This window comes from Triticum dicoccoides, chromosome 7B (assembly GCF_002162155.2).
Source record: "Triticum dicoccoides isolate Atlit2015 ecotype Zavitan chromosome 7B, WEW_v2.0, whole genome shotgun sequence".
In the NCBI taxonomy this organism is placed as follows: domain Eukaryota; kingdom Viridiplantae; phylum Streptophyta; class Magnoliopsida; order Poales; family Poaceae; genus Triticum; species Triticum dicoccoides.
Window position 1 is genome coordinate 455,681,535 of NC_041393.1, and position 18,532 is coordinate 455,700,066.

General features: G+C 45.6%; 3 protein-coding genes across 3 annotated transcripts; 2 read left to right on the forward strand and 1 right to left on the reverse strand.

Annotated features, from left to right (window-relative positions):
* Window positions 1–4,598: 4,598 nt before the first annotated feature.
* On the forward strand, window positions 4,599–10,024 carry LOC119340902 (T-complex protein 1 subunit gamma-like). Its single transcript, XM_037612803.1, has 14 exons — window positions 4,599–4,755; window positions 5,053–5,114; window positions 5,534–5,606; window positions 6,280–6,347; window positions 6,483–6,552; window positions 6,927–6,995; window positions 7,089–7,160; window positions 7,278–7,351; window positions 7,449–7,726; window positions 7,839–8,223; window positions 8,313–8,438; window positions 8,648–8,752; window positions 9,315–9,389; window positions 9,486–10,024. Exons 1-14 carry the CDS (start codon window positions 4,725–4,727, stop codon window positions 9,672–9,674), a joined length of 1,677 nt encoding a protein of 558 aa, XP_037468700.1. The 5' UTR covers window positions 4,599–4,724; the 3' UTR covers window positions 9,675–10,024.
* Window positions 10,025–11,454: 1,430 nt separating this feature from the next.
* Window positions 11,455–16,298, forward strand: LOC119341774. The gene is made up of 2 exons (XM_037613628.1): window positions 11,455–15,290; window positions 15,995–16,298. The coding sequence occupies exon 1, from the start codon at window positions 11,534–11,536 to the stop codon at window positions 15,269–15,271; it is 3,738 nt and encodes a 1,245-aa protein (XP_037469525.1). The 5' UTR covers window positions 11,455–11,533; the 3' UTR covers window positions 15,272–15,290; window positions 15,995–16,298.
* Window positions 16,299–17,506: 1,208 nt separating this feature from the next.
* LOC119335272 lies at window positions 17,507–18,183 on the reverse strand. Its single transcript, XM_037607415.1, has one exon. It carries the CDS (start codon window positions 18,115–18,117, stop codon window positions 17,587–17,589), a length of 531 nt encoding a protein of 176 aa, XP_037463312.1. The 5' UTR covers window positions 18,118–18,183; the 3' UTR covers window positions 17,507–17,586.
* Between the last annotated feature and the right edge of the window lie 349 nt (window positions 18,184–18,532).

Sequence of the window (18,532 nt, forward strand, 5' to 3'; positions counted from 1 at the left end):
CTCTTGGGCGCTGAATTGGGCATAACTCTCCAAGTTTATTGACCATTTGTTTTTGTCAGCAACATAAACTTCTTCCTTGGCACTGTGCTTTGCCAAGACAGTGGGGTTGCCTGGCGCTATATAACCATGCCCAATGATGGTAATATCATCAGCCTTTTTATCAGTAGGCTTCATGGGGCTTGGCGGCTTAATGGGACTTGGCGGCTTGGTGGCGGCTGGATCAATATCCATCTGGTCTACGTCAACGTTGTGATCGACCAGTGGCGGTTCATCGGCTGTGGCTTCAGGGGTATGGCGAGAAGTCTCTGCTGACTGCTGCTCCGTCTCAAAGGGGTTTTTAGTGGTTTTTGTCACCTTCATTTTCTTGTCGGGCTTTGCCATAGCCCTGTGAATGAAACACAAGATGAGGTTAATACAACAATTGAGTATATAATTGAAAGCAAAGGACTTGCCAGTCTTACCTAGGCATAGGTTTGAAGGCCGGGACATGAGTCCCCATTGAGTCGCTAGAGGAGGAATGATACGTTCCCTGATAATTTGAATCGAAAGGATTATGACGTTATTAAAAAAGACCGGCCCTGGGATAAGTTAAGTCGGAGTTTTTTGAGACCTATGGACGACGCTTGCGGGGAGCCAGAGTATTTGGTAAGCCGGAGGAAAGGATCCCGCTTCCGCTGTTCCGAGTTGTGCGGTGAGCTTCATGTTGTTGCTTCTTCAAAATAAAGTTGGGATCCAAATAAGCCAAAGGATGAGAAAACCTTACTTTCCGGCTTGCTTGGCAAGTTTTCTGTTTTGGCAGAGATTCTGAGCCGGAGGAAAGAACAATTACCTCTTCGTAACCTGCGCAGCTGGCTTTCGCTTCATCCTGATAACAGTCATTGTCAATGAGACGTACAAACAATGAGCCAAGAGAATCAAGTTCTACCTCCGACTCGTCATCATCACCATCATCATCCAAGTTCAATAACTCGGAGGGATCGGTCTTCTTCTTGGCAGGCTTCTTTGTGGCCTTGGTCTTGGTCCGGGTCGGCTTGGCCGGCTTATCCTGCGGCTTCTTCTTCCAAAACGGAGAATCGACCTATTAAGGTCAGACAATCAAGTGGATAGTATTAACAAAAACATGATTCAGACTGGAAACATAGTGTGTACACTTACATCTGGCGGCTGGTTGAAGGTGCAGTAAGGATTAAGTCTGGTTTTATTGCATTCTACCCAGCTTTCATTCAACAATGCTTTGATCGCTTCAGTGACTTCGGCATCAGACAATTTAATTTCACAGTGGCGTTGGGGATCTTTCAAGTTGCCGGTGTACTCGCACATTAAGCCGGGGCGACGGCTTAAGGGCATGATCCTCCAGGAGACCCAGCACCGAACAAGGTCGATGCCAGTTAAGCCGTTAGCCATGAAGGCTCTGATCTTTGAAAAAGTGGACGCATACTTGGCCCGCTCCTTCATGCTGATCCGCGGTGGGAGTGGATGTGTGTTGCTAAGCCGGTGGTCACGATAACCCCAAAGGGGATTCTCACCCGCTGGAGATGTATCTTGGCAATAGAACCAAGTCTGGTTCCAGTCCTTGGGGTGACTGGGCGGTTTGGCATATGGGAAGGAGGTCTCTTTCCTCTTCTGAATTAAAACCCCGCCTAGTTCCAAACTGGGTCCGTCAGTAAACTCTGTCTGCCGGTTTAAGTAATAAAACGCTCTGAACAGTTCAACAGTGGGCTCTTCTTGGAAATAAGCTTCATAGAAGACTTGGAAATTGCAAATATTGGAGACGGAATTAGGTTCGATGTCTTGAGGATGAAGTTGGAAAAAGTGTAGCACATCTCGAAAGAATTTTGAGCCGGGCGGGGTAAACCCCCGGATCATATATCAGTGAAAACAATTACTTCTCCTTGGGCTCAGGAGGATTTTCGAGGCCTCGGACCCTCAGCTTTCTTGGCTAAGACGCCAGTTTCAACGAAATTGTTCAAACCATCCTCGGGGACCCGGGATGATGCCTAGTTGCATGCAGTGAATGTCTTAGTCATTTTTGATGATGATCTGAAAAGAAAATTTTGCCGGTTTAATATTATGTTGTTAAGCCAACCATTGGTTTAAGGGTAAGAACAATAAGCACTGTGTTAAGTCGGAGGATAGCGGTGGTGTTATGCAAGGCAAACTATTGGCGGCTTAAGAGGGGACTAATGTACCTAGCGGGTTATGGTTTATAAGTTAAATTGCCAACACAACTATCAATTTTCAGATCTATGAGTGGAAAAATTGCTAAGTGTTGCAAAAACAGCTTTCATAGATGGATGCTATAATTTTGGATCTACAACAGTTCAAAATAATGAAGAAAATTCGAAACCTAAGTTGCGGCAGCAGAGCAGTTCATGTGCTCAGATGGGATCTCTAATCGAGGGGAGGCGCTCAAGTATCAAAAATGAGTGCTAAAACTGATGTCGCGCAAGATGAGCACTTAACCTCACATCAAAACTATAAAGACAGGAAGGAACAAGGAGGAACAGAGATGAACTCCGAAGAACCCAAAGAAAACCCTAATACAGATATATGGTGAGGGGAGAGGAAGGCTTACCGAAGCTGTTGAACAGCGGAGGCGCGCGGACGAGCTCTGGTGCGTTCAGGTCGATGGAGCGGCCGAGGTTGACGTAGTGGACGAAGGTGGACAGCGGCGGCAGAGCTCGGGCGCTGGAGGTGTTGCGAGGAAGAGGACGAAGACGAGGAGGCAAGGAAAAAAAATGAAAGAGACCCCTGGCCCTTTTTGTAAGGTAGAAGGATAAGTGTCATGCGCCGGAATCGAGGAGGCCAAAAAAGATTGTGACAGCAAAAGACGCCTCGATTTTCAGAGATTCATTAAAAGTGAAGGCATGTTGAGATTTGGTGCTTGTGTAATATTAATGTGAGGTGACGTCATGGCGGGTTACCACAATTCTGTGAGCTGATGTCACGACGGGCTGTAAGGTTTTGTAAGGACTGATGAGGAAGGATTTTTCTAAGTGTTGAAGATTGATATGAACAAGTTCACATCAACCTGGGGCCTAATGTTGGGGATATAACTATTGGGTATGACCCGCCAAGGAGGGGCCAGGTCATACCACTAACGGTTTACAATGAGAAGGCCCTTGAAGATGGCGGTTCATGAAGCAAGCTTACTGAAGGCCCAAGACCCGGAGGAGACTTGAGGCCCACATGCATAAACCACCATATGTTTAACTTGTATGATAAGGAAGGTCTAGTTCTGTCACCGAGCCAGACACGTTGTGTATGAGTCGGCCGGGACTCTATAAGCCGCCGGGCATCAGGCTGTGTATATAAAGGGGTGACCAGGCGGCGGGTTAAGGCAGGAAACAACAAGCCGAGAACTAGATCAAGCGTATTCGCTCCCTGGTAATCGAAACCCAAGCAATACAACCTAAAGCAGGAGTAGGCCTTTACCTCGTTGCGAGGGCTGAACCTGGGTAAATTCTCTGTGTCCCTTATCCCGTTTTAGCCCCTTCAAGCTAGCTACGTTGCGATGGCTCCACACCTAAGTCCTCATGCTAGGGCATCTACCGTGACAATTCCACGACAGATAGGTAATCACAAGCTAGTACTAGAATATTTATATCTCGTTGCAACATACATGCACTGTCCTATTTATTTATTTAAATTAGAAAATAAATAGCATTCCTTTTCCTGCTAGGCGGAGTGGCTCGTCCAACATTCCATATTTCCCCTGATGATCATTCCTTGAAAAGCGCCTTAATTGTCTCATCTTTTATTTTCTTTGGCAAGTCAATAAATGATTACAAAATAAAATCATGAAGATAGTTAGGCAAACATTTATTCACACAATCATATGGCTGTCTACACAAGTGACAACTGGAATATGGTGCATCTTGTATTGGGTTTGTGGTTGGAGGCTGACAGTTCTGATTTTCTCCTCCGACATTGTAGTCGTGCAGGGGTGTCAGTTCTGGAGTTCGATGGCGTGTCCCCGGTCTGATTCTTTCAACGGCAATGGTTTTTCTTCAGGCAAACTACTTTTGAGTTTCGTAAAGTTGCTGATCAACAATGAAGCCGCGTCGAGATCGAGTGAAAAGTGTCTCCTTTTTCTTAGCGGGGAGGGACATGCCAGTTCTTTGCATAGTATTATTCTAGTCAATGTTTAAGTGGGTTGTAACCGAATCTTTATTTTATTAATGAGACATATATTACTATGCACGGGTAAATACTTTTTTTTGAGGGGGGGAAATCTTGCTGCTTTTATTAACTCAGCAAAGTTCGGGATCTCATCCGAAATTACATCAAGAATAAAATCTGTGGGAGAATCCACCCACTCAGCACTTATTTCATCTCCTACATCAACCCTAGCAAGCTTATGCGCGGCAGTGTATGCACGGGCAAATACCTAGTAGTATGAGACCATTGCGGGGCTATCCATTTAGACGGAGAAGATTAAACCATTGCTAAAAAGAATATTAAAATAAAAAAGAAAATCGCTCGGCCTTCGAGAAAACACGGCACGTCGGTAGCCCCCTCAGCGGGCCCACCGGCAGTTCCCCTAGGTCACGCACGCTCAGGCGCACTCTGGTCGCGACGAGGGTTTCACTTGAAAGCCCAAACCGAACAAACCCTCGAGCTCGAAAGATCGCGCGGCGCAGCAAGCATCCGCCTTCCCATTCTCATCTCCCTCCCACCCCTCGCCGCCGCCTCCCCGTCGTCTCGCCTCTCGCCAGATCGCCATGGCATTGCACGCCCCCGTCCTCGTGCTGAGTAAGCGCCCTTCGCCCCTCGCCTCTCCGACCCCGCTCCTCCCCGCCTCCTAGGGTTCCCGCGCCTCCCCTTCCCCCGTATTTTCCGGTAGCATCCGTCCGTTCTCGCTTCTAGGTTTTGAGATAGGCAGCGCCCTTGAACTCCTGGTGTCGAAGTTCACTTGATCACACGACATGAATCCACGATTTGGCTTTGCCTGTTCAGCTATATTGTTTCTTTGCTCTGATCTGATCTATGCCGTTTCTGTTTATGCGCATTTCTTTCTAATGTTGTGCGTTTTTGTTTCGATTTGAGCAGAGGACTCTTTGAAGAGGGAATCCGGCGCCAAGGTTCAGCATGGCAACATCCAGGCCGCGAAGGTTTGTGCTCTTGAGTCTTGAGCTTTGTTTCACTTCGTCAGTTGGGTGCTGGTGTTGTCGTTGATGCCTCTCAGGCAGTACTCTCTAGATCGTAGCCAATCAGTTCACCTTAGGATGCACGTTTCACTGTTGTCGTTTCCACAGTATAGATCTGCGCAAGTGATCCTAGCCAAGATGTCTGAGTAATCTGTTATCTCCTTGCCCTGGGCGTCACATAGGTCAGGTGTCTTATTAGCTTAATCTGAGGGTGCGAATGTGGGAACCTTCAATTGACGATCTGGCAGTTTGGTTTTGGTTTGCCACTGTTTTAGCCCAACAATCAAGAAGTTTTAAATTTGTGTCTTGTGAGGACTAGTTGATTCATTTACCTGTATCTCCTCCTAGGACTTGTTGGGTAAATCTAATGGTTTTATGTGCAGGCTGTGTCAGACATCATCCGCACTACGCTCGGTCCCAGGTCCATGTTGAAGATGCTTCTGGATGCCAGTGGAGGTACTTGCACATACCCTTAACATATTCTCTGCACTTTAATATGCCAGCTGATGTTACACTCTGCTGTCCATACATAGTACTACTTGTTATCAGAGTACATGATAGCAAGTTTATCTGTTAAAGAACTTGCTTCATTTTGTTTCATGTTGGATAATGTTTGCATGATTCCACTTGTTTAGCAGGCTACACTGTTTATTGTTTTCAAAAGTCTGACTATCTTAATTTCTTTGGAGATTAAATGTATCAACAGCAGCTTGAACTCATTGTATTTTATCTCCCTTAATTGCACAACTGTAATTAATGCATTTGGGACGATACAGTGCTCCATATAGTTTAACAGATGCCTGTAGACAAATGTGTCGAGGGTAGATCCTTATGAACTGGTTTTGCTTAATTGATAACCAGATCAAGCTTTTGCCCTCCACTAGGTTTTTTGTGTGGGCTCTTGGCTTATTTGTGTGAAAATGCTCGCGTCTTGTACTTTTGTTTGCTTATAATTTCACATCTGAAATTAGCATTAGTAATTGCTTGCTTTTTGTGTAATACTGAGAATTGTTATTGGAGATAATTCATTGTCTGTTTACACCACTCTGGGCTTAATTTTACATTCATGTTTGCATTGCATAATTTGTTTTTACAAGTTTATTGTATCTGAGTTATTCTTATTTTGCAGGTATTGTGGTTACCAACGATGGCAATGCTATACTGCGGGAATTAGACATTGCACATCCTGCTGCTAAGGTGTGTGGAGTATTTGTTTTCTCTCTCTCTCTTGTTTATGTTATATGTGGTTAGAATTGGTTGTCAATCTGTAATATTTGTCATAAAGTGGATGAAACTATGTTCAATCTAACTCTCCCTTTTCAATCTGTGCAGTCTATGATTGAGCTAAGCCGCACACAGGATGAAGAAGTGGGAGATGGGACAACGTCTGTCATTGTTCTAGGTATGATGTTTTCTGTGATGCATTCCTTTCTGGTAATTACTTTGCTATTGATGAATATCAAGATCATTATTTACTTGCGTCCAAGTTCTATTATTTTCATAAGCATGGCATCCGAGGTCAATAAACTTTGCTATAACTGTCAATTCGGTTTCTGGTCAAACTAAGCATATGGCTACCAAGTACACTAAATTTTTTGCACTTCAATTGTCAAATTCTGTTTCTGGTCTGTCATTATTTCTTTGTATCTAAGTGTACTAAATTGTTGCACTTCAAAGTATAAGCTAGCAAGAATGACTAAAAATCAGTTTTCAGTAGCCAGGAAGCTTATTTGGTTTGGGACTTTATTCTTTTGTACTAACTTTTCTATTTTTTAGCTGGTGAGATGCTGCATGTTGCAGAAACATTTATTGAAAAGAACTACCATCCCACTGTCATTTGCCGAGGTATTTACTTGATGCTCTCTCTCTCTCTATATATATATATTCTTTGGTGATTTATGTATCTGTTCTTAACCTTTTATTCTTTCTTGGTTTCAGCATACAGCAGAGCTCTTGAGGATGCCATAGCTGTCCTTGACAAAATTGCAATGCCTGTTGATGTTAATGACCGTAAGTCTGCATCCAGCATGTTGCAAACATTGTCACTGTTCTTCTTGAATTTGGTTCTCTTGCATAGATCATGTTCTGTTTTGTAATCTGATTCAGTTGGGATGTACCATGATGTAGGTGAGGCGATGCTAGGGCTGGTGAAGAGCTCCATTGGTACAAAATTCACTGGCCAGTTTGGTGACCTAATTGCTGTAAGTATCATTCTTGTTTGCCAAGTTGGCTACTACGTAGATTCACTTGATGGGATAAATTTATGGATTATTTGATACCTTCTCATGCTGTTCTTAGGACCTTGCCATAGATGCTACCACAACAGCAGGTGTAGACCTGGGTCAAGGAATGCGTGAAGTCGATATCAAGAAATATATCAAAGTAGAGAAGATTCCTGGCGGCCAGTTGGAGGATTCAAAGGTTCTTAAAGGGGTCATGTTCAATAAAGATGTTGTGGCTCCTGGAAAAATGAGAAGGAAGATAGTAAATCCACGCATCATCCTTTTGGATTGCCCTGTTGAGTACAAAAAGGGAGAAAATCAGACAAATGCTGAGTTGATGAGTGAAGAAGATTGGTAAGTGATGTCTAGATTCAAATTCTCCTGCCCATATGTACTGTGAACTAGATTAATCCTATTGAGTTGCTATCGGTCAGGATCTAATAATTTGGTAAATATGCTATTACAGGAAGGTTCTGCTAGATATGGAGGAAGAATACATAAAGAACCTCTGTGTGCAAATTTTGAAATTCAAGCCTGACCTGGTTATCACAGAGAAAGGACTCAGTGACATGGCTATGCATTATTTAAGCAAGGCTGGCGTTAGTGCAATCCGTAGGCTTAGGAAGACAGATAACAACAGGATTGCTAAAGCCTGTGGTGCAGTTATAGTGAACAGGCCAGAGGAGCTTCAAGAATCAGATGTGGGGACACGAGCTGGTCTCTTTGAGGTTAAGAAGATCGGTGATGAATTCTTTTCCTTCATTATTGAATGCAAAGATCCTAAAGCATGCACTGTTCTGTTGAGGGGAGCAAGCAAGGACATCTTGAACGAGGTGGAGAGGAACCTTCAGGTATTGTTCTGCTCGTTTTGTCCTATTTATTATTTTATTTCATAGTAAGAACTGCTCTCAACCTTTCCCTCTTTTTTTTGCATTCACAGGATGCCATGTCTGTTGCACGGAACATTTTGAAAAACCCAAAACTTCTACCTGGAGGTGGTGCTTCTGAATTGACTGTATCGGCAACACTAAAGCAAAAGAGTTCTTCAGTTGAAGGTGTAGAAAAGGTATTGCCTCAGAAGTATTAATGCTAGCATTTATGAGTAATGAAGTCATTTAGGCAGAGGCCTATTAGTGCATTCACACAAGTCCATGCTACCACAGCGAACTGAAATAAATGTGTTTTTGTGTGTGTTTGGGGCATTGCACATATAGCTTTCTGTTGTGATTATCTTATGATTCGAGTATCTAATTATCCTCTGTTTATTTTTATCAGTGGCCTTATGAAGCTGCTGCTTTAGCATTCGAAGCGATCCCAAGAACTTTGCTTCAAAATTGTGGTTTGAATGTTATCAGGACGATGACACAGCTCCAGGGAAAGGTAATAACTCTTCTTCTAGATATTGAACTATCCAGTGACCTTGTTAAGAAGTTGACGAAGAAAGGGAGTCCAGCATCTTATATACACGGATCCTTTTTGACATGTTTTTGTTATATAGCTCGAAGTGTCGCAGCTTCCTTGACATGTTTTTCTTATATAGCTGGAAGTGTCACAGCTTTACCATTGGACTTGAGCTTTGGAAATTGCTTAGCTGTAGGTTTTAGACTTTTTGAATAAACCACCCTTTATAAATTGAGCCAGTTGTAAGAAGGCTTGGTTTGGCAGTTTGGCACTGCAACGGCTTTGATACAGTACCTCAAGAATCGTTTTTGAGCTATTATGGATGACTATGGGATTATCTACAACAACTGCATTCCTAAATACAGTGCAGCACATAACTTTTAACTGCAAATTGGTGCTTACAGTAATTAAAGCTTAAGCATCATTTCCCACCCCAAATCGAGTTAATACTTTATCTGTATGATCCTGTTTTTTTTTCAATTTTAAAATATTACACTTGTATTTTCGCGAGTGTTGGTTAAATTCCATTGTTTTGCTTCAGCATGCGAACGGTGAAAATCCTTGGGTTGGCGTTGATGGAAGGACTGGTGATATTGTTGACATGAAAGAGCGGAAGGTAGTATTTTTACTCTTGCATGAATTCTACTGTCCCTTCACTTGTATTGTGTGCGTGCATGTCTAAGCACCCCACCTTTTGGTGTTGGTGTTGTAGATCTGGGATTCTTACAGCGTGAAGGCACAGACCTTCAAGACAGCTATCGAGTCAGCTTGCATGCTTCTAAGGATTGACGACATTGTCAGTGGAATCAAGAAGAAGCAGGCTCCTGGCACCGGTGCTCCCAAGCAACCCCAGATTGAAACGGGTGAAGATGCAGACACTGAACAGATGATCCCGGAGTAGAACTATTGTGCTGTTGGAGTGAGCAAGCACCGGCGATGTTGTGTGCCAAAGCTAGAAAAAAGTGCCCGCGGAGCAGAATGTTTTATTAACACGTGAAATGTCCTCGCCTGGTTGCATTTCTTGAATGTTTGATGGTGGCCGGACACCTTCAGGGTCGTCTAATATTAGTTTGGATTGTAGCTTTTTCCTATGTCGGATGGCGAGCGGTATGCGGGTTTCAGTTGTGTAATTGTATCAGCATTTTGGGATCTGACTGTTGCATGGATGGTTGCTGTTCGGTTTTGTTTTTGGACTTTGTACTGAACGTATATCAGAACTTGAATTTAACAGCAAAACTAGCTTTGTGACGATGCCAGTTTTCTTTTATTATTATAGTAAGGCGATGCCAGTTCGTCGATGCTGCTGTGGCACTACCTGAACTTTCTCGATTGGAAGTTCTCCAATTCACTTTCTTATTCTATCCCCCTCCTGCTTTCTTATTCTATCCAACTCAAAGTTATGCAAGTCAAAGGGAAATCTTTGAACGCGCCGCATTTGTTTGTTTTGTTTTGAATGCTTATTAGGGTTCAAAAACATTACAAATGCATGGCTAAAATCAAAACAAAAGAATTTTTTCTAGCCATAAAGTTGAGTCTACCAATGCATATCAAGCCGAATTTTGGAACATATAAATAGTGTCAAAGTAAATATCTTGCCATATATTACCTCCGACCCAAATTACAAATTTAAGAAGTAATTAGGGATGGAGGAAGTATATATAGTATTTATTTGATTTGGCAATTATGTAGTTTTGACATAATGTTTGTCTGATTTTGGCAACAAGAAGAATGGGGAAACATAATACTACTATATTTTTTTTGTAAACACACTCAAATGCGACCCCAATAGATGAAATCTGACAAAATGAACCTTCATAAATACTCCCGCCATCCCCATAATGTAAAATATTTTTGCAAGCTATGTTAGCTTGCAAAAACATATTATATTATGGGATGGAGGGAATATATAAATAGTTCATTTTGCTTATTCGGCTTGAAACCAGTCTAGCCTACATTCTCAAATTCTAATACCAGAATACTAACCTTTGAACATGTGAGGAGTCCGTCACGACACAAAATAAGACAATTGAGGACATGGCATAAAAGTATTTTGTGGCCCACTTCCTCAAAACAGTCTAGGAGAAGAAGCGTAGAAAAAGGGATAGAGGATTTATCCGGGAGAGATAAGAAAAGAGGGGTTGTAGATTCTCATGAAACCCGTGTGCCGCCGAGTGGGCTATGAAGAATCTGTTGTTTTGTCGATAGATGCTTATCTTTGCTCATTTTGCATAGAAGCTCATCACTTTACTAATTGATGGTGATGAATCAATTGTTTTGTTGGGAGATGCTTTCCTTCTATGTAGTGAAACCGTTAGCATAAAGATAGCTTGAAAGTCAAAACAAATACTACTCATCTTTGTTTACAACGGCAAAAACATAGATAAGAGGCATATCAACTCAAAGCGCAAAATATATTTTTTCCCACAAAAAACAAAGAAGGGTGAAATATATTAAGCGCCTCAAACAAACCACGAAATATGAATTCCCATTTGAAAAAAAGAATCACTATGTTTTTTCTAGGCAAAATGAAAAAGATTAATTTTTTTCTAGGCCAGAAGAAAAAGAAAGAAACCCAGTGGTATACTCCGTTGGCCAGTTTGGCGGTTTTGACGTCATATCTGCGCCCGGTATCCGATATATATGGCGATGTAGACCTGGGGGACGGCGAGAGGGGAGACCTGGGAGGCATTTTTTTCCAAGAAGAAGAAGACCCGTCCAACCCTTCTCTCCCCATCCCTCCCCCAACCCCCCCAAGTCGATATGCCTCCCAGACGCAAACCCCAACCGTCGGCGAAGAAACCCCTGCGGCGTTCCGGAAGGGTCAATTCCGCCGCGGCCATGGCCGATTCCGCCGATCCAACCCCGTCCCCGCCGCCGCCGGAAGCCTCCTCTGCCGCCGCCAAGCCCGTCTCCGTCGATCCGGCCCCGGAGTCGGCCTCCCCCGCCGCCGCCAAGCCCGTCTCCGCCGATCCGGTCCCGCCCCAGGCCCCGGAGGCGGCCACCCCCGCCCCCGCCGCCAAGCCCGTCTCCACCGATCCGGTCCCGCCCCAGGCCCCGGAGGCGGCCACCCCCGCCGCCGCCGCCGCCGCCAGACCCGATCTGGACGGGCCGCCCCGGAGATCCGCCACCGCCAGCAAGCTCAAGAAGCCCTTCACCGAGAAGCTCCGCGCCGCCGCGGAGGAGCGCCTCGCGCGCATCCCGGTCGACCTCCGCCTCCGCCCGCTGGACGCCCCGCCGCCCTCCATCTCCAACCACGAGGCCGCCCTCCGCGCCCTCGGCCTCCTCGACTTCGCGCGGTTTGACCCCGGATCTGAGCCCCCGCGCCCCGACCTCGTCGCGCAACTCATCGCCTATTACGACCGGATTAATCAACGCAGCTTCGTCTGGGACACCCGCATCAGTCTCAACCGCTCAGAATTGGCCATCGCCTTCTCCCTCCCCAAAAAGACTGTCGGGCCGCCCGTCCCGCCCCGAGGGTTCAAAACCGCGGCCTTGGTCTCCGCCGCCCTGGAGTTCATGCGCGTCTGCATCCATCCCTGGTTCACGGATTGCACACTGCCGCATGAGGTGGCCGCCGCGGAACAGACTGTGAAGGATGGGTCACCGCATAAGGTTAACTGGGCCGCCATCATCTGGGGTATCATCGAGAAGGAGATTCACGAGCTGCCCGGGAGGGATGATGGGGTGTGCCAATACGGGGCGTATCTTCAGCGGCTCATCCGGGTGCAGAAGCCGCTGCTGTTTGACCTGCCGCAGAAAGAGGAGGCAGGGAAGCTTGTTCAGAAGGTGTCTTTTGATTTAGTTAAGGACGAGCGTGGTGGGGACGCAGATGCCAGGAACAAGGGCTTGCAGGAGTTGGAGCCTATAGATGCAGATACGGATGCGAGCAGCAAGAGCCCGAAGGAATCAGAGTTAGAGGGTGTGAGTCTGACCAGCAAGAGCTTGGATGAATCGGGACCTGCAGATGCTGATGCTAGTGGTCATGACTTGAAGGAGTTGGAGTCTGGGGATGCGAGGAGCAACATCTTGGAGGAATCAGAGACAGCAGGTGTGGATTTGAGGAGCAATGACTTGAATGAGTCTGGGGATGCGACCAAGATCTTTGAGGAATCAGAGACAGCAGCTGTGGATTTGAAGAGCAATGACTTGAATGAGTCTGGGAATGCGAGGAGCAACATCTTGGAGGAACCAGAGACAGAAGGTTCGGATTTGAGGAACAATGACTTAAAGAAGTCAGATTCTGGGGATGCAGGGAGCAAGAGCATGGATGAATTGGCGGATGTGGATGCTAATGCATTGAGCAAGTCACTGGATACATCAGTGGTGGCGGATGGGGATGCAAAGGGCATGAACTTGGATGTCGAGATGGAGTCCGGGGATGCGGATGCTAATGCAGGGAGCAAGTCACTGGATACATCTATTGTGATGGATGAGGATGCTAAGGGCTTGGATGTTGAGATGGAGTCAGGGGATGTTGGTGCTAATGCAGGGAGCAAGTCACTGGATACATTGAAGGTGATGGATGAGGATGCAAAGGGCTTGGATGTTGAGATGGAGTCGGTGGATGCAGATCCTAATGCAGGGAGCAAGTCACCGGATTCATTGAAGGTTATGGATGAGGATGCAAAGGGCTTGGATGTCGAACTGGAGTCGCGGGCTATGGATCCTAATGCAAGCAATAATTCGCCGGATACATTGAAGGTGGTGAATGAGGATGCAAAGGTCATGAGCTTGGATGTCGAATTGGAGTCAGGGGATGCAGATGCTAATGCAAGGAACAAGTCACCAGATACATCAAAGTTGGTGGATGAGGATGTAAAGGTGGACGTGGATGCTAATGCAAGCAGCAACAAACTGGAGACACCCAATGTGGTGGATGGGGACTTCAAACTGCTGTTGGGGTGTGTGGATGGTAATGCAAGCAGCAATAGACTGGAGCCACCAAATGTGGCTGATGAGGATGATGAATTGCAGTTGGGGGATGTGGAGAGATTGGAGACATCGAAGGTGGCGGATGAGGATGTAAAGGGCATGAGCTTGGATCAATCAAAGGCAGGGGATGCCATGGTGCTGGAGGAAGCTGTAGCTCGTACACATGAAATAAATACTGTGAATGGTGAGGTTTTGGCAGACTTTGCATGGGAGGAAGATGAAGACACAATTGTGGGTGCAGCAGAGAAGGATGCATGCCCATCGCCGGATGTGGAACTGGTGACACAGGAGAAAGTGCTAGTAGTGCCAGAGGAGGATGAGGAGGCAGAAGAGGAAGAAGAGAAGGATGGGGCAGGGTGGAGCTCTGCCAATGATGACGATGACAGTATGGATGTCGAAGATCATGTATCTGTCCAAAATCTGGATAGTGATAATGAGGAGGTGGAGGAGTCAGAGCGTGATGCATTTGAGGGGTGTAGCGGTGGAGTGGAGATGAACTGGGGTATTGGGGATGAGAAGGGGGGCGAGGGGACGACACATTGTTTACAGCAATGTGACTTTCCAGGGGTGGAGTTTGAGAATTTGAATAAAGGGAATGTTGGGATGAGGGATGGTGTGAGCTTTGATGATGCATTCAAAATGGGCTCCTTGCATGGGATGGAGTCAAACCTCCTCCAGGCTATGAACTCAGATCCTGCGGCATATAATGGCACGGAGAATGCACATGACCTGTCCTCTGGAAATTTCTTGGCTATGGGGGCTGATGCACATAAGAATGGAGTGGACCCCCACCTGGGGGCCGGCAATTCATTTTTCTTTGGCAATAATAATGGGAAGAGGCATGTTGAGGATATTGATGATGGGTACGATGACCAGATGCAAACACAACAGCAGTTTCTGCAGGGCAATCAACATAAGCGGATGCGGAACTCCAGCAGTAGTGTACCACCTGGATCAGCATTCTTCAATGCAAACTATTCAGAACCCATACATAACTTATTGGTCAATGCCAGCATGTTATATGAACAGAAAGACAGAGAGATTCAAGAGGCGCTGTCACAGAAGCAATTTATGGCCAACTTGCTGCAGGAGAAGGAAGCACTTATCCACTCACTAAACTCAGCCAGGTTTGAGCAAGAGAATAAGTTGCAAGCAAAGCTTAGGTGCTTTGAGCATGATCTGAATGTGATGGGTCAGTTGGTCAGTGGGTATAAGAGGGCTTTGAAACAGAGTCATGCTTCTTTCAATGAGTACAGGAAGAAGTTCCCTTCTAACAAGTTCCGTTATCATGATGTTCCTAATGGTGGCGGTCTTGTCCTTAGCGTCAGGGAGTTGGAGAGGAAACGGTGGGAGGAAGAGCAGCAGAAACGGTGGGAGGAAGAGCAGCAGAAACTTGCAGTAAATGAGATGATTGAACGTTTCAAGCTTGAATGGTTTTCAAAGCCTGATGATTGGGAACATCGCATCAACCTTTTGTGGAGGAAAACTGAAGGGCTGGCTCGGGAGCTTGATCTTCTCAAGGAAAAAAGAAAAGCAAAGCTTGCAGCCCTTGCTAGGGAAGAATGATTTCTCTGATAGTTAAGAGGTACATGACCTACTTTCTTATGTTCGTGTACTGTGATTAAATTCAGTGGTTAGGAGATAAACTAGTTTCTTGTATTATGTAGGAATCCAAATGGTGGTTAGTAGACTGTCCTGTTTTCTATGGTTTGGAAATTCTTGTTTATTTTATGTATTCAAACTTTCTGTATGGTTGGGTTATCTTTGGGCCAGTAGAATGCTAAGCTACTGTTGGCATCACTTAATTAACAAACTACTAAAATAGTTAGTGAAACTAATAGGATCAATAATGAAATAACCCACTTAGCTCACCTTAATTTATTTGGTGGTACTCCCTCTGTAAACAAATATAAGAGCGTTTAGATCACTATTTTAATAATCTAAACGCTCTTATATTTGTTTACGGAGGGAGTACTTGCCATTATTCTTGCACACAACTTGGCATCACTCAGGGTGAAATATCAAATTTGACATATAACACACACACACACACACACACACACACACACACACACACACACACAAGCACAACTAAGAAGGCAGGATTTATCAAGTGGCCTTGTGGGGCTCCATTTCATGTATGATAGTTAGCCTAGGATCATTCAGATCGTGAATATCCATGTTGATTATGGTTTTGGCTTGTTATCAGAACATGATTTGTACTTGCTTGTTTATTATGTTACGGTATATAATATGTCTGTGTACTGAAAACTGGGATCTTTATGGCAGGTTCTAATGTGAAGATGGAGAGGTCTCTTGGATGTGTGCATTGGATGTTTGACGTCAACAGCGAGACATGGCATTGGCAACTGTGGCTAGCTCGTCGTGCATTGTAGACTGTAGCGAAGAAGGCATAATTCCAGCTGTAAATCAAATGTTTTGTCATCCAAGGGTGTTCTAGTGACCATTACTAGTGCTTGCTTTATTTAGATGCCCTTTGGTTGAGTTCCTGCATGGAGTAAAATACTGGGTGGTGCCAGGTTAATCTTATATGTGTAGAACAGTTCACATAGTCTCTTACTTTTGCATCCAACTTTGCGTGCTTGGTAGTTGATTTATACCTTATTTTGCTTGCATATTGGAAGCTAACGGAGTGTAATTAGGCATTCTCTTGGTTCTAGTTGTCAATGTTTGCTCTTCTCCTTCTGGATGTTGCAGGTATATAATTTCTTGCTTCTCTCACATGAAATCGAGGTTCGTTCTTGTGACAGCTTGAACCTATTGATTCATGGAGTACCTGACAGTTGCATCTCAAACGATCCAACCTATGTTCCAACACAGGTAGTCAAACCTGTTTGGTAAGTCTTACAGTAGTCTCAGTGTTGTGCTCAGTTTGAACTTAGAAGTATTGCTATTTGGCTAGTGGTGAAAAATCCCTGATGTGCCAATAGCTAAGCTGCAATAATCTTCGCTTCACATTATTCGCATTCTTAAAAGATGAAGCATATATCTTGAAACTGATTACTGATCCAACACTAGATTACGTTGTGCTCAGTTGGTTCTAGGTCCGCCTGCTTACCCCTTCCCGGCTTCCCGTCTACTAGTGGATTCGATTACTCGTTCTCATTACTCTGACCGTTTGTCCATTTATCTCTTACTTCATGACAGCCACACACTTGTATTGTATATCGCTTGTTCCTCTATGTACCCCAATACATTGAAACACGAGATTTTATTATTCTTTGAAACACTAGATTTTCCAGATGCAGGAATCAAACTGTCGCCTATGAAATCGCAGTTCCATGATATTCTTAATTAGCAGCCCTCAGCCGAGTCTTACAATTTTGCCCTCTTCTGCTGTTGTATATCAGCGGATCTGACAAGCATAAGTCTATGGCCGCGTTCTGCTCCCGGAGCGGTAGTTAAAATCCTTGGACCCAGCAAACAGCTGCTCCGCAGATTCTAGAATTTGAAGTAGTTGGTGGACTGCCGAACGCGCCCTATATTTCCTACAACAATTCTGATCTTTGACATGTTTTACATGTATTTGTTTTCCAAACAGAAAAGCTAACCGACAAACGTTTGCTGTAAGGGTTGGCATTTACGAACGTTTTCCTCGCAGTTTTGGCTGTGTTAGAGGTGACAGTTTTTTTAGAACTGCATGATATTTTCCTGTCTCTGCCCAGAAATGTCATGCAGTTCTGAATAATCTGCCACCGTAAGACAACTAAAAATACCATCAAAACATTTATGAATGCCACTCCCTCCTAGCGAACGGTCACCAGATAATTCCCAAAAATATAAGAACAAATGCACAGCTCAATTTGTCTTTCATAAGTTTCAGCTCACAACCTCTTTTTCGCACGCGCATATTTCAACGCTCACTCCCACAGGCACAGGGGGGGACTGTACACCTGCTCAACGGCGGAGACCTCACCATAGGTGTAGTAGGATGATTCCCTGAACTGGTACCCTGCCACGAAGCCCTCGCCGTCGACGTACCAGCCGCCCATGCCGCTGCCCATCACCGGCGGCACCTCCTCCCAGTACTCGAACGGCAGCACGGCGGCCAACGACGGCGCCTCGGCCCCCAGGCTACCGCCCAACTCCGACAGCATCTCCTCCAGCTCCCCGTCGTCGTAGTCGCTCATCGGCCCGTCCGCCGTGCTCCCGCCGTCCTCCGCCGCAGAGGGTGCCGGCACCGCCGCGACGCCGAGCTCGGCCTCGAGGGACCGCATGACGCGCCTCAGCCGGTCGTCGGCGGCCTCCGGTGCCTGGTCGGCGGGCGCCGGCGTGTCCTCCAGCAGTTCCATCAGGAACGCCCCGCCGGCGACCTCGAGCTGCCGGCTCCCGACGTAGCAGAACTCCTGCGCGTCGCCGGCGCCACCGACTCGCAAGCTCTGGCGATCCATTTATGAGCTGTTGCACGAAGTTTTTCTTTGTGCCGTGTTGATCATTGCGGTGCCTAATGGCGGGAAGGACGTGGAGTTATATATAGCGTCGGACGCGGCAACGAAGGGGTCGAGTTGAGGGAAATGGTAGTGTGCATGTCGCGTGTATTATTGCCGCACACTTGTTCCCCATGTGCAACTGACTTGAGACTCGATGCACTCCAAACGTCGCTTTTCCTAGGTTGCTTTCTAGCTTTACCAAGAGAATTTTATTTTGGGGCACCTCTCACCGCTTTTGAAGGCAGGGGTCGCCCTCCTTTGTTTTTTTTTGGAATACTAATGATGGTACCTTAGGGCATCTCCAAAGCGATCTGCAACTGTCCGGATATGGACGTGTTTAGCCATCCAACACGGGCTTGTATCGGCCCGCCGACCA